The 14,327-nt window shown below is 43.5% G+C and overlaps 1 protein-coding gene and 1 non-coding gene across 12 annotated transcripts in view; one reads left to right on the top strand and one right to left on the bottom strand.

Moving 5' to 3' along the window:
• The window catches only part of CWF19L1 (CWF19 like cell cycle control factor 1), a 35,909-nt gene extending 22,080 nt beyond the window's left edge, over positions 1–13,829 (bottom strand). For 3 of the 11 annotated variants that reach the window (XM_033185863.1, XM_033185884.1, XM_033185899.1), the window contains exons 1-5: positions 12,878–13,030; positions 6,749–6,833; positions 5,758–5,836; positions 5,015–5,116; positions 1,214–1,428 (exon numbers count right to left, since the gene is read on the bottom strand). In XM_033185863.1, coding sequence (XP_033041754.1) covers positions 1,214–1,428; positions 5,015–5,116; positions 5,758–5,836; positions 6,749–6,833; positions 12,878–12,912 — 516 coding nt within the window. In that variant the 5' untranslated portion in view covers positions 12,913–13,030. Of the gene's footprint in view, positions 1–1,213; positions 1,429–2,902; positions 2,922–5,014; positions 5,117–5,757; positions 5,837–6,748; positions 6,834–12,790; positions 12,835–12,877; positions 13,076–13,671 lie in introns of those variants that run through there. The other 8 variants (XM_033185909.1, XM_033185940.1, XM_033185892.1 and 5 more) reach the window with 8 other exon arrangements.
• On the top strand, positions 3,363–3,469 carry LOC117069902. Its single transcript, XR_004431714.1, has one exon. It is a non-coding gene; the product is annotated as a U6 spliceosomal RNA (small nuclear RNA).
• Positions 13,830–14,327: the final 498 nt, after the last annotated feature.

The raw sequence follows: 14,327 nt of genomic DNA, 5'->3' as shown, positions 1-14,327 counted from the left end.
ATCCTGAATCCATCCATGGAGATTTGTCCCCAAATGCATTCTTACATTTCTCTTCAATGAAGCTCAGCCAATGTTTTCTGTCCTCACACATAACCTTTTCAAAATATTCCTTAGGCTTACTACCACCAGTGTAGTATTTCACTCCCCATGATAGTTGTCACTCCTGGTGTACCATCCTTTTCAACATTACTCATAAAATATTAAAATCTGGCCAGGTATGGTGGCTCACACCTGTAATCCCAGCACTCTGGGAGGCCAAGTCAGGTGGATCACTAGGGCCCAGGAGTTCAAGATCAGCCTGGGCAACCCCCTCTCTACTAAAAATACAAAAATTAGGCTGGGCACGGTGGCTCATGCCTGTAATCCCAGCATTTTGGGAGGCTAAGGTTGGCAAATTACTTGAGGTCAGGAGTTTGAGACCAGCCTGGCCAACATGGTGAAACCCCATCTCTACTAAAAATACAAAAAATTCCGCCTGTAATCCCAGCACTTTGGGAGGCCAAGGCAGGCAGATTGTCTGAGCTCAGGAGTTCACAACCAGCCTGGGCAACACGGTGAAACCCTGTCTCTACTAAAATACAAAAAATTAGCCAGGCACGGCAGCGTGCGCCTGTAGTCTCAGCTACTTGGGAGGCTGAGGCCGGAGAATTGCTTGAACCCAGGAGGCAGAGGTTGTGATGAGCAGAGATGGCGCCACTGCACTCCAGCCTGGGTGACAGACAGAGTAAAACTCCACCTCAAAAAAAAAAAAAGAGCCAGGCACAGTGGCGCATGCCTGTGATCTCAGCTACTCAGGAGGCTGAGGCAGGAGAATCATTTGAACCCAGGAGGAGGAGGTTGCAGTGAGCCAAGATTGCACCACTGCTCTGCAGCCTGGGTGACAGAGTGAGACTCATCTCAAAAAAATAAAAAATCAATGAAGCCTCAAAACATTAAGAGGCTTAGGAAAGGGCACTTGAAGCAGAGAATATAAAAAAAAATCCTTTATAACTAAGATTTCAGCAGTCTCATCTATGAAGCACACTTTCATGAAATTAACTTTTGCTTTGGTCAGTTGATACAGCTTTTAGAATCCTGAAAATTTTCACAAAAGACTTCTAATAAAAAGTACCCAAGAGCTAAAATACTCAATATAAACAGGAAAAGAAAAAAGGCCCAACTCAAGCTAGTGCAATTTGCTTTTAGAAATTCCAACTGAACAAGTACTACTCACAGAAGAATTCCCAAAGTTCCCCACATACTTGGGCCACGGGGATGTGAGCAAGATATCAACACCCTTAAACTGGGAGGTTGTACACAGCATTGTTCTCAGAGAAGACACATCCTTGGGACTAAAATTATAACCTGGTACTGGCTCATTTAAGGACTCTGTGCCACTGAGGTACACAATCTGCAGCCCCGAGCTTCCAGTGAAGATACCTTTACGACCTGGGTTCAAAGAAAAACGAACAAATTTTAGTCAAAATTGTAGAATGAAAAGCCATCAATAGGGGGATGAATCTCCCATGACTCTCCTATGTCCCTGCCATTTTACATATCTGAAGTGTAAACTCTCCAGCAACTCCCTTCTGGCTGCTAGGCATCAATGGTGAATGGCTACCAACAATATTCCTGCTCAGTAAATACAAACAGCCCTACATGGAGGCTACTGAGCCCACGGGCCAGTATGTTTACACCAGGTGCCTTACAAATATTACTAGAAAAAGCTAGGAAGAGAAGATTAGGAAAAAGGCTTTCTGCCTTCTAGAGAAGACTCTACATGGACTTAAATGCAAACATCAGGACACAGGAAAAGGCAATGAGAAGAAAAATACAGTTCTAAGGAAGCTACAGTCTAGAAAAGATGCACACGGTGAAATCTCATCTCTACTAAAATACAAAAAATTAGCCAGGCATGGCAGCATGTGCCCGTAGTCCCAGCTACTTGGGAGCAGGTAGCAACTTCCAAGTGAAGGAAAACATTTGGAAAGAGCAAGTGTTTAGGAAAAATTAAAGACTCTACTCTCTTCTAGGGTTATTCCTGGCTTGTGGCCTTGTTTCTATTCCCTCCTGTTGCCTTCAAGACCTTGCTCCATCAATTTTCACCTCCCTTTCATCTACTGAGTCTACACAGCTGGCGCTTTCTGTTCAGAAAAAAACATGCTCAATCATCCCCATCCAAAATGAACACACATACTAAGAAACTTCCTCGTCTTCAGTTTTGAACTTCTGAAGAGCAGTCCATGCTAAGTGCTTTACCTGCTTTTTGGTTTTTTTTTTGGTTTCTGTTTTTGAGATGGAGTCTTGCTCTGTCGCCAGGTTGGAGTGCAGTGGTGTGATCTTGGCTCACTGCAACCTCCACCTCCGCCTCCCGGGTTCAAGTGATTCTCCTGCCTCAGCCTCCCGAGTAGCTGGGACTCCAGGTGCCCGCCACCATGCCCAGTTAATTTTTGCATTTTTAGTAGAGATGGGGTTTCACCATGTTGGCCAGGATGGTCTCAATCTCTTGACCTCATGATCTGCCCTCTTCAGCCCCCCAAAGTGCTAGGATTACAGGCATGAGCCACCGTGCCCAGCCTACTTTATTAGTTCCTTAAAGCCCCTGCAATCAGTTTCCCTCTCCCATCACTCTCTCAAAGGTCACGCTATATTTGCCAATGTTCTCCTGAAACTATGTTATCTTCACTTAGATTCCTTGAAGTTGACAATGTCTTTACCTCTTGAACAGTCCTCTAAGCACTTTTATGTCTTTGTTCCTACCCCCAAGATGAAGATATACCATCCCCACCCACCAAGGTACTATCATCTACCTGCTTCCCTTCTGACTGTATTTCTTCCTTGATTTCGAGACCAGCCTGACCAACAAGGTGAAAGCCTGTCTCTACTAAAAAACACAGAATTAGCCGGCCATGGTGGCACACACCTGTAACCCCAGCTATTCAGGAGGCTGAGGCAGAAGAATCGCTTGAATCCAGGTGGCAGAGGTTGCAGTGAGCTGAGACTACGCCATTGCAATCCAACCTGGGCAACAAGAGCGAAACTCCATCTCAAAAAAATAATAATAATAACGCTCACTTCCAACTATATGTTGGATGTCTTACCAGTACTTCAAGCTCACTGTCACATGTTCACTACCAAGTTCTTTGCTTGATCCTCCTACTGGATCCAAAAAATCTATTTCACAGAAGTAACCCAAGTACCTCAGCTGCTCTTTACACTCCTGACACTAAATTCATATAGTAAAATGGCTGCCAAGTATCTATAGTAATGCCCTTAATCCAAATCTACAGACTACACCAAGAACTGCATGTCAGACGCATGTTAAAATATACAACAACAGAATTTCAAAATGTGTATCTGACATGTGTAGTTAAAAATAAACAGTGCTCACTTCAGCAGCATATATACTAAAACTGGAAAGATAAAGATAATATTAGCACGGCACCTGCACAAGGATGACATGCAAATTCATGAAGAGTTCCATATTAAAACAACAAAACAAATAAAGTCCTTCCTTCAATTTTTGCTTAAAGAAGTCCCATAGGATTAGAACAAAATAAGACTGGTAACAGGAGGGCCACAGCCAAACAGAGACTAAAGGCCAAGATGAACTATAATGGGGAAGGAGAGAGAAGACATTTACAGCAAAGAAAATGAAAAAGCTTTCTAGAGAAATAAGACCAACAAAGAGGAAATGTGAAGAATAGTAGAGTCAATCAAAAAAAAAAAAAAAGCCGGGCACAGTGGCTTATGCCTGTAATCCCAACACTTGGGGAGGCTGAAGCGGGCGAATCACGAGGTCAGGAGATCAAGACCATCCTGGCCAACATGCTGAAATCCTGTCTCTACTAAAAACATAAAAATTAGCTGGGTGTGGTAGCGCGTGCCTATAATCCCAGCTACTCGGGAGGCTGAGGCAGGAGAATCACTTGAACCAGGGAGTCGGAGGTTGCAGTGAGCTGAGATCACGCCACTGCACTCCAGCCTGAGCAACAGAGCGAGACATTATCTCAAAAAAAAAAAAGAAAAAAAAGGAGTTGAATGATCTAAGAGGCAGCAGACTGCCAGCAGGTGGGGGGAAAACAAAAGCAAAATTTGACAGTGCTTTTGAAAATGGCCAGACATTGAAAGAGTCACTAAAAGCAATACAGAGGACTGTGGAGGAAACAACTTTAAGCTGGAACTGAAGAGTGTACCTGGAACCAGAAAAAGGAGAGTAAAAAAAAGTAAAAAATCCCCAAAGAACAGCACTAAAAATGTGAGTTGCCAAAACCTTAGAGTGAAACCTAGAGCGGTAAATAGTTGGGAGCCTAATTAACAAGTAAGCTGTATATATCCAGCAAGATTGTATGGTAAGGCCACATACATGAAATTTCCTTTGTGTGAACATAATTTATACCTTAAGTATCCCATATACCGTAGACAAGGAGTTTATCCCTCTAGTTGGCTAAACAAGTGTGTACTGGGTTGTGGGAACATAACGAGATTGGGGCTAAGTGGTAGAAATAATAAAGGAAAAATGCCGCTGTTCTAAGGGTATTGTCCTAAAGGCACAGCAGCACATATACAGACTTTGGGAAAAAACCCTCCAAACCCCATTATCTCAGGCTGTAATCACTGAAAAATCTAGCCAAAAATTTCCTGGGACACTAATTCCTGAGAACACTATATTATGTTCATTACAAATACAACAAATATCGGCCAGGCACAGTGGCTCACGCCTCTAACCCCAGCACTTTGGGAGGCCAAGGCAAGCGGATCACGAGGTCAGGAGATCAAGATGATCCTGGCTAACACGGTGAAACCCCGTCTCTACTAAAACTATAAAAAATTAGCCAGGTATGGTAGCACACGCCTGTAATCCAAGCTACTCAGGAGGCTGAGGCAGGAGAATCACTTGAACCTGGGAGGCAGAGGTTTCAGTGAGCCAAGATTGCGCCACTGCACTCCAGCCTGGGTGACAGAGCAAGACTCCGTCTCAAAAAAAAACACACACACACACACACACACACAAATGTAACAAGTATCAGCTTACCCAGATAAGTAATGTTTTCAGCTAATTCACATCCATCAGCATCCTGGAAATATTTTACTGTTTCCTGGTTATTGGCACCAAGCACATATGTCTGAATAGGAGCTAGTGTGGAAAACAGACATGACACCATATAGTTACCAGATCTGCTTTAGAACTTGAGATATGCCTCTCTATAGAAAAAATATTTACAGCAAAAGTAAACGTCCATGCATTCACATTCCCCATATTTAGCAATCCTAAATGTGGAACTGCTATCCACTAAGGATATACTACACCCAACCTTGTAGCTTGACTATTTTTTGTTTTGTTTTATTTTCTGAGACAGAACCTTGCTCTGTCGCCCAGGCTGAAGTGCAGTGGCGCAATCTCGGCTCATTGCAATCTCTGCCTCCCGGTTCAAGTGATTCTCCTGCCTCAGTCTCCCGAGAAGCTGGGATTACAGACATGCACCACCATGCCCTGCTAATTTTTGTATTTTTAGTAGACACAGGGTTTCACCATGTTGGCCAGGCTGGTCTCGAACTCCTGACCTCAGGTGATCCGCCTGCCTCAGCCACCCAAAGTGCAGGGATTACAGGCGTGAGCCACCGCACCGGGATAGTCTCAATAATGAAAAACAACTTAAATTCTTAAATACTGAAAATTATTCTTAAATTCCTAAATAATGAAAAACAACTCAGCAAGAACTGTGGCCCTTGAAATTTTATTAGAAATCGTATGTTAAATAAAAATAATTTCTATACCTTTCTTGATGCCAGTCTTATACTCCTCCCATTCAGCATCTGGGGTGGAGCCAAAGAAATTTCCTACACACAACAGCAGCTAAAATGAGTTTTTTAAACAGATATATGAGATTTTAAAATATCAAACAGTACATAATTGATAGTAATATTTAACTAGTTATTCAATAGTTTCAAATCAGTTTATTCTTAATCAATTTACAGATTTCAATATACAATTCTTTAGCAGCAACTGTTAATTCTATGAATTATTAAGTTTTGGCTTTTGGCTGTCAAATTCATGTTACACTCAAGGAACTAAACTTTTAAAAGAAGTTAGAATTCAAGGACTCCTCAAATTCTCAGTCCCACTCTGACACTCATGGCTCTCTCCACATATCCTTCCCTGGAATATACAGTCACATAGAAATAGATCTCTAAAGATCCCCATGTGAAACAAAAAAAAAAAAACTTAAAATATTAGAAACTCTGAGAAATACGGGGCATAAAAAACACATTTCCTGACTGTTGTCTTCACTCAACCTTTAACCCAATGAACAAATTATCCTCATACTTGGAATACTCTCTTCTGTACTCTTAAGAGTTTACAGTCTAGTTGGCAACCATACACAACATTCACATAGAGCTTTTAAGCCTGTGATGCATTGATATATATGTTACCTGACTTAATCCTCACCACATTCATGAAATAGATCTGTGCTTCCCAAACCCAGGGGTCAGAATCACTTAGGGAAGTGTTGCTAGTCTGTTTTCAGTTTTTTGTACAGTGATAAAGTAACAAGATTCAAAGTCAAAAAATATAAAGATCAATAGTAAATAGTAAATAGGTCTCCCTCCCCTAACCACTCAGTAGCTACTAAGTTCCTATGCTCATGAAGGGAACTCAATTTAACAAAAATGGTATATGTTCAATCAAGACCTAAAGGAGTGCAAACTTTATTTTTACGTGTGACTACAAAGGTAAAATTAAATTCAGTAAAAACAAACATCTTACATCAAAGTTTCCACTTTTCTTCTGAATTGCTCGGACTCTATTGAACAAAATATCAAACTTTCCTTCAACATCTCCACAAGCCAAGCTGCAAACAAACAGATAAACATTATAGCAATTCAGGAAACAAATGGGCCTGCCAGATTTGGTATATACTAGTCTTTTGGATTAGATAGATACATGATCTAGTCTCTCTGTAGTTACCTTGCAAGGTTCAGGGCATGTAAACCACTGGGCAGATCCACTGAGGGTCTCACCAACACCTCCCACTCGCGATATCTAAAATTTAGCTTATCATTTACTCCACGACTGAGCCAGCTTCTTCTCCTCATTCCTAAGTTTTATGGACATGTCTATGGCTGACACGCTCAACAAGAGTCAAAAATATCCCATCCAGTCACCAAGTCCCATCAATCCCTTTTTCCAGACATCTCACATTCATTCTATCCTTTTTATTTTGACTCCTCCTATCTTAGTACAGGGCTTCATTCATTTGATAAACAGACTCTGGACAGCTACAATACGCTAAGTACAATATGCCAAGTATACTATGAACATGTTAGCAGTACAAGGTGGAGGAAGACTCAGTTTAAGACTCAAGGAGTTTATAATCAGGGAAAGGAAAACACTCTAATCGTTATAAATTTGTAAGAAAAGGGCTATAACAGGAGGTACAGGTGTTATGGGGCAGGAAGTAGAAAATGGCAAGAGCTGACATCGGTAAGGTAAACTGGCCCTAGGTTATGAAGGGACTTTTACTATCATCTCATTTCTGAGTTTTTCTAATTCTGATTTATATGGTTTTTCCATGGCTTATATCATTTTCTTAATGTCTTTTAATTCATCTTGAAATACTAAAATTTAATTGTTTTGTGAGTGTGTCTTTCTGGCGTGCTTTTATTGTCCACCTCGCCAAACTTTTTTCTTTTTTTTTTGAGACAGGGTCTCACTCTGTCACCCAGGCTAACGTGCAGTGGCACGACCTTGGCTCACTGCAACCTCCACTCCACTCCACCCCACCCCCTTCTTATGGCAGAGGAAGAATCAGAGAAAAATACAATGAATCTAGTGTTAGATTCCAAGCAGAAAATACACTTATGTTTCCTCTAATGCCTTCTCTTCTTCCTATCCATCCTACATAAAGTTGTCAGCTTAATGTCCTTTCCTCAAAACATTAAGAGGTTTCCCACTGCCTACAGAACCACAGCTTTCCATAGGCCTTGACCTGTCGTCTTTCTAATGCTTTCTGCAAGTTTTCTTAACTGAAACCTTACTTACTGGCAATTTGATTACTCTCTGCCTCTGTCATTCCCTAGGGTAGTTCCACCCTACCCATCCTGAATCTAAGCTTTTCCCATCCTTCAGGGTTTAGCACATTTCTGAAGCCTCGCTGGCTGGCTCAGAAGTCATCCCCTTCTCAAAACCTCAGGAAACCATATTACAGCATTTCAGAGCAAGCTCTGTCATAAACTAACAGGACTTTTATTTATATTTTGAGTGCCACCTCCTCTAGGAAGACTTCTAGTACCTATCAGTTACCAATTTCTTTTTTTTTTTTTTTTTTGAGACGGAGTCTCACTTTGTCGCCCAGGCTGGAGTGCAGTGGCACCATCTCGGCTCACTGCAAGCTCCGCCTCCTGGGTTCACGCCATTCTCCTGCCTCAGCCTCCGAGTAGCTGGGACTACAGGCACGCACCACCACGCCCGGCTAATTTTTTGTATTTTTAGTAGAGACGGGGTTTCACCGTGTTAGCCAGGATGGTCTCAATCTCCTGACCTCGTGATCCGCCCGCCTCGGCCTCCCAAAGTGCTGGGATTACAGGCGTGAGCCACCGTGCCCGGCCAGTTACCAACTTCTAGTGTTCCCATAGGATCCTGCATTTCTTCCATCACAGCAGTTGTCACATGGAATTATCATTGTTTCTGGGCGATCCACTGCCCAGTTTATACATCATGAGGTGCCTCATCTCCTCATCTGGGCCCTTTTCCAGTGTTCTCTATCTCGCTGAACAAACATAGAAATCTATGACCCAACAGGGCCAACTCCTTTTCACTCACAATTAAACCATCACAAGCCTTGATGATTTTACTTCCTGAATAAACTTTAATCCCTAAACTTTTCCTCTGTCATCACTCCACCTAATCCCAACTGTTCTCTACTTTGGCTCTGATTTGTTCTCCACATTGCAAACAGAACTGTTTTCCAAAATGAAAATTTGATCATGCCAAGGCATTCTTAAGCATTTCAATAACCCTTTTAGGTTAAAGACAAAAATACAGTTATGTGCACATAACAATGTTTCGGTCAACAAGGGACCACATACATGATGGTGGTCCCATAAGATTATAATGGAACTGAAAAATTCCTATCACCTAGTGATGTCTAGCCATTTGTAACATTACAGTGCAATATATTACTCATTTGTTTGTGGTAATGCTGGTATAAACACCTACTGGGCCGGTGGTTATAAAAAGTGTAGCACATACAGTTATGTACAGTATACAATATTTGATAATGATAATAAACAACTATGTTACTCGTATATATATAATATTTAGTATGCTATTGCCAGGTGCGGTGGCTCACGCCTGTAATCCCAGCACTTTGGGAGGCCGAGGTGGGCGGATCACGAGGTCAGGAGATCGAGACCATCCTGGTTAACACGGTGAAACCTTGTCTCTACTAAAAATACAAAAAATTAGCCAGGCGTGGTGGCAGGCGCCTGTAGTCCAGCGACTCAGGAGGGAGGCGGGAGAATGGCGTGAACCCGGGAGGCAGAACTTGCAATGAGCCGAGATTGCGCCACTGCACTCCAGTCTAGGCAACAGAGTGAGACTACGTCTCAAAAAAAAAAAAAAAAAAAAGTAGTATGATATGCTCTTTACTGTTATTTTGCAGAGTATACTCCTACGTATTTAAAAAAAAAAAAAGTTAACTGTAAAAAAGCCTCAGGCAGGTCCTTCAGGAAGCATTCCACAGGGCACTGTTATCATAGGAGATGACAGCTTCATGCATGTTATTACTACTGAAGCCTTTCCAGTGGGACAAGATATGGAGGTGAACAGCAGTGATACTGATGATCCTGACCCTGTGTAGGCCTAGACTCATGTGTGTGTGTGTCTTAGTTTGCAACAAAAAAAGTTTAAAGCCAGGCACAGTGGCTGATGTCTGTAATCCCAGCACTTTGGGAGGCTGAGGCAGGAGGATAACTTGAGCCCAGGAGTTCAAGACCAGCCTGGGTAACACAGCAAAACCCCCTCTCTACAAAAAATACAGAAATTAGCTAGGTGTAGTGGCTTGTGCCTGTAGTCCCAGCTACTCAGGAGGCTGAGGTGGGAGAATCACTTGAGCCCAGGAGGTTGAGGTTGCAGTGAGCCGTTACTGCACAATTGCACTCCAGCCTGGGCGACAGTGAAACCCTGCCTCCAAAAAAAAAAACAAAGTTTAAAGGGTAAAAAGAAAAAATAATAATAGAAGCTTGTAGAATAAGGATATAAATATTTCTGTACAGCTGTACAATGTGTTTTGCATCTTAGCTGTGTTATAACAAATCAAAAAGTTTAAAAAAACTTAAAGTTTATAAAGTAAAAGTTACAGTAAACTAAAGTTTATTGTTGAAAACAAAGTGTTTTTATAAATTTAATATAGGGCCGGGCGCGGTGGCTCAAGCCTGTAATCCCAGCACTTTGGGAGGCCGAGACGGGTGGATCACGAGGTCAGGAGATCGAGACCATCCTGGTCTACACGGTGAAACCCCGTCTCTACTAAAAAATACAAAAAAACTAGCCGGGCGAGGTGGCGGGCGCCTGTAGTCCCAGCTACTCGGGAGGCTGAGGCAGGAGAATGGCGTGAACCCGGGAGGCGGAGCTTGCAGTGAGCTGAGATCGCGCCACTGCACTCCAGCCCGGGCGACAGAGCGAGACTCCATCTCAAAAAAAAAAAAAAAATAAATAAATAATTTAATATAGGTGAAGTGTACAGTATTCATAAAGTCTACAATAGCGTAAAGTAATACATTCACTCACCTCTTACTAACTCAGAGAAACGTTCAGTTCTGCAAACTCCATTCATGATAAGTGTCCTACACGAGTATACCCTTTTTTTTTCCCCTGTATACAGTATTTTCTTTTTTTCTTTTGAGACAGAGTCTCACTCTGTGGCCCAGGCTGGAGTGCAGTAGCGCAATCTCGGCTCACTGCAACCTCCGCCTCTCAGGCTCAAGCCATTCTCCTGGCTCAACCTCTTGAGTAGCTGGGATTACAGGCGCCCGCCACCATGCCCGGCTGATTTTTGTATGTTTATTAGATAAAGGGTTTCACCGTGTTGGCCAGGCTGGTCTTAAACTTCTGACCTCTGGTGATCCACCCACCTCGGCCTCCCAAAGCGTTGGGATTACAGGTGTAAGCCACCGCACCCAGACAGGTATTTTCACTGTACCCTTTCTATATTTAAATACAAAAATACTTACCATTGTGTTACAATTGCCTACAGTATTCAGTACAGTAACATGATGTACAGCTTTGTAGCCTAGGAGCAACAGGCTATACACCATTTAGCCTAGGTGTATAGGAAGCCATACCATCTAGGTCTCTGTAAGTACACCAAAGATGTTCGCACAATGATGAAATCGCCTAACTCATTTCTCAGAACATAACCCTGCTGTTAAGCAATGGATTACTCTATTTCCCAAGGCTCAATCCTAACTTTCTCAGGAAGCCTTCTTGACTCCTACCATTAAGCCAAACATGCCTCTTATGCACTCTCCCAGAACCATGAATCTTTTCTTCCCAAAATTTACCACTATTGCAATTTTTTTTTTTTTTTTTTTTGAGACAAGGTTTCAAACTGTCACCCAGCCTGGAGAGCAGCAGCATGATCACAGCTCACTGCAGCCTCGACCTCCCCAGGCTCAGGTGGTCCTCCCGCTTCAGCCTCCCAATTAGCTGGGACCACTACGCCCAGCTAATTTTTTTTTTTTCTGTATTTTTTTGTAGAGACCGGGCCTTGCTATACTGCCCAGGCTGGTCTTGAAGTCCTCGACTCAAGCAATCCTCCTGCCTCGGCCTCCAGAGTCGCTGGGATTACAGGCGTGAGCCACTGCGCCTGGCCCTCTCACTATGGTAACTTCACATTTATCTGAATTCCTTTTTTTTTTTTTTTTAGACTGAGTCTCGCTCTGTTACCCAGGCTGGAGTGCAGTGGTGCAATGTTGGCTCACTGTGCAACCTCAGCCTCTGGGTTCAAGCGATTCTCCTGCCTCAAGCCTCCTGAGCAGCTGGGATTACAGGCAAGCGCCACCACGCCTGGCTAATTTTTTGTGTGTATTAGAACAGACAGGGTGTCACCACATTGGCCAGGCTGGTCTCGAACTCCTGACCTCAAGTGATCCGCCCACCTCAGCCTCCCAAAGTGCTAGGATTACAGGCATAAGCCACCGCGTCCGGCCATTATTTGTTTTGTTTGTTTGGTTGGTTGGTTTGGTTTTTCTTTTCTTTGTTTTGAGATGGAGTATCTTTTGTCGCCCAGGGTGGAGTGCAGTGGCGCGATCTCGGCTCACTACAACCTCCGCCTCCCAGGTTCAAGCGATTCTCCTGCCTCAGCCACCGCGTCCGGCCCATTATCTGGATTCTTTAGTGCCTGTCCCTCTAGACTATAGGCTTGGTTAAAGCAGGAACTCCATCTGTTGCAACACCTAGCACACCGTCCAGCACACCTGCAATTCTTCAATAAATACTTGCTGAATGAAGCCACCACCCGCGCCCCTCCTCCCCGCAAAAAGAAGTGCGCCAGGGAAGGGTCCCTATCTACTCTGTCCACCACTGCCCAGGGCCCATAAGTGGCTAAGAGTATTTGGTGACTAAATATATGGGGACAGGAAAAACGAAAGGGAAAGGATGTGTCAGAGGCCAAGACTGCCCCCTAAGATGGAGGAGGCCTAACTCTGGGAGGTTCCGCCTCTCCCAACGAGCGTCGCCAAGAAAAACCTCCTCAGAAGCGAAAAAAGCCAGGAAAAGAGGCCAGCCCCGGCCAGGAAAAGACATCACCTAAGCTCCCCAGCAGCCCCGTGTCTCTCCGCCTTTTCCTTCTCCCTTCCTGTCACGGGAAAGACTCCCACCGGTGTCGACACCTACACACACGAAAGAGACAAAAAGAGAGAGGCTTCCATTCACGGTCACTCACAGGCGCAGCGGTTTCTGTGCCATCTGTCCGAATAGTATGAGTTGGGACTGCCACCTAAAATTGGGAATGCGAATCTGCGCTCCTCGGAAAAATGTGACCGCGCAACAATCAGACGTCAGCGCCCTCCAGCCAATAACGGTTCACTTACTTACGGAGACCGCCGAGGGACAGAAGCCTCTCTCAGGTGGCTGCGCCTCAAGGAAGAATCAGGAGGAAAGGGGAGGAGTGAAGAGAGAAAGAGGAAGTGACCAAAAGAATTCCAATTATAATTTTTTAAATTACATTTCAGAGCACTTGAAGCGAGTGAATGGCTAGGAAGTACAGAGCAGAATGTCGGGTTCTAACCTAACCTAACCTGACCTGACCTAACCATATCGGTGTAGTGGGCAAGACAGACCCCCTCGATCCACGTTTTTTGTAAGTTTTTAACCCATCAAAAAGTTAAAAAGTTAAAAGTTAAAAGGCGGGGCGGCTAATGGCTATAATCCCAGCACTTTGGGAGGCTGAGGCGGGCGGATCACTTGCGGTCAGGCGTTCAAGACCAGCCTGGGCAACATGGTGAAACTCCGTCTCTACTAAAAATACAAAAATTAGCCGGGCATGGTGGAGAATTGTCTGAACCTGGGAGGCAGAGGTTGCAGTGAGTCAAGATCGCGCCATTGCACTCCAGCCTGGACAAGAGCGAAACTCCGTCTCAAATTAAAAAAAAAAAAAAAAAAAAAGTTAAAAGAATAATGGCTATTACCTTGATTCAGTAAGTCTCAGCCTGTTGCCAAATTTGCTTGTGTTCTCTTTCTCTCAAAGTGCCCAAACTTTTCCATTCTCACTGGATCATTTGAAAGTAAAGTGCAGGCAGGGCGCGGTGGCTCACGCCTATAATCCCAGCGTTTTTGGGAGATTGAGACCATCCTGGCTAACACGGTGAAACCCCGTCTCTACTAAAAATACAAAAGATTAGCCGGGCGGGATGGCACGTGCTTGTAGTCCCAGCTACTAGGGAGGCTGAGGCAGAAGAATCGCTTGAACCCAGGAGGCAGAAGTTGCAGTGAGCCGAGATCACGCCACTTCACTCCAGCCTAGGAGACAGAGAGAGACTCCGTCTCAAAAACAAAATAAAGTGCAGACAACAGGAATACATCTGCATGCATCTCCTAAGATTAGGACATCCTCCTACATAACCATCATACTATTAATACAGCTACGAAAATTAACATTAATTATTCAATATTATCTAATATACATCCATATTTAAAGTTCTCCATTTGTCCCCCCAAATTGATTTTATATTTGGGGCTTGTTTTGATTCAGATCCAATCAAGTTTCACACTTGCATTTGGTTCTGTCTCTAGTTTATTTTAATCTACAAAAGCCCTCCTACCTATTTGGTTTTAGTTTTTGTAA

This window comes from Trachypithecus francoisi, unplaced genomic scaffold (genome assembly GCF_009764315.1).
Source record: "Trachypithecus francoisi isolate TF-2019V2 unplaced genomic scaffold, Tfra_2.0 Contig01579, whole genome shotgun sequence".
NCBI lineage: Eukaryota > Metazoa > Chordata > Mammalia > Primates > Cercopithecidae > Trachypithecus > Trachypithecus francoisi.
Note: the sequence above shows the minus strand (reverse complement) of the source record. Positions and strands in the feature narration are given on the sequence as shown.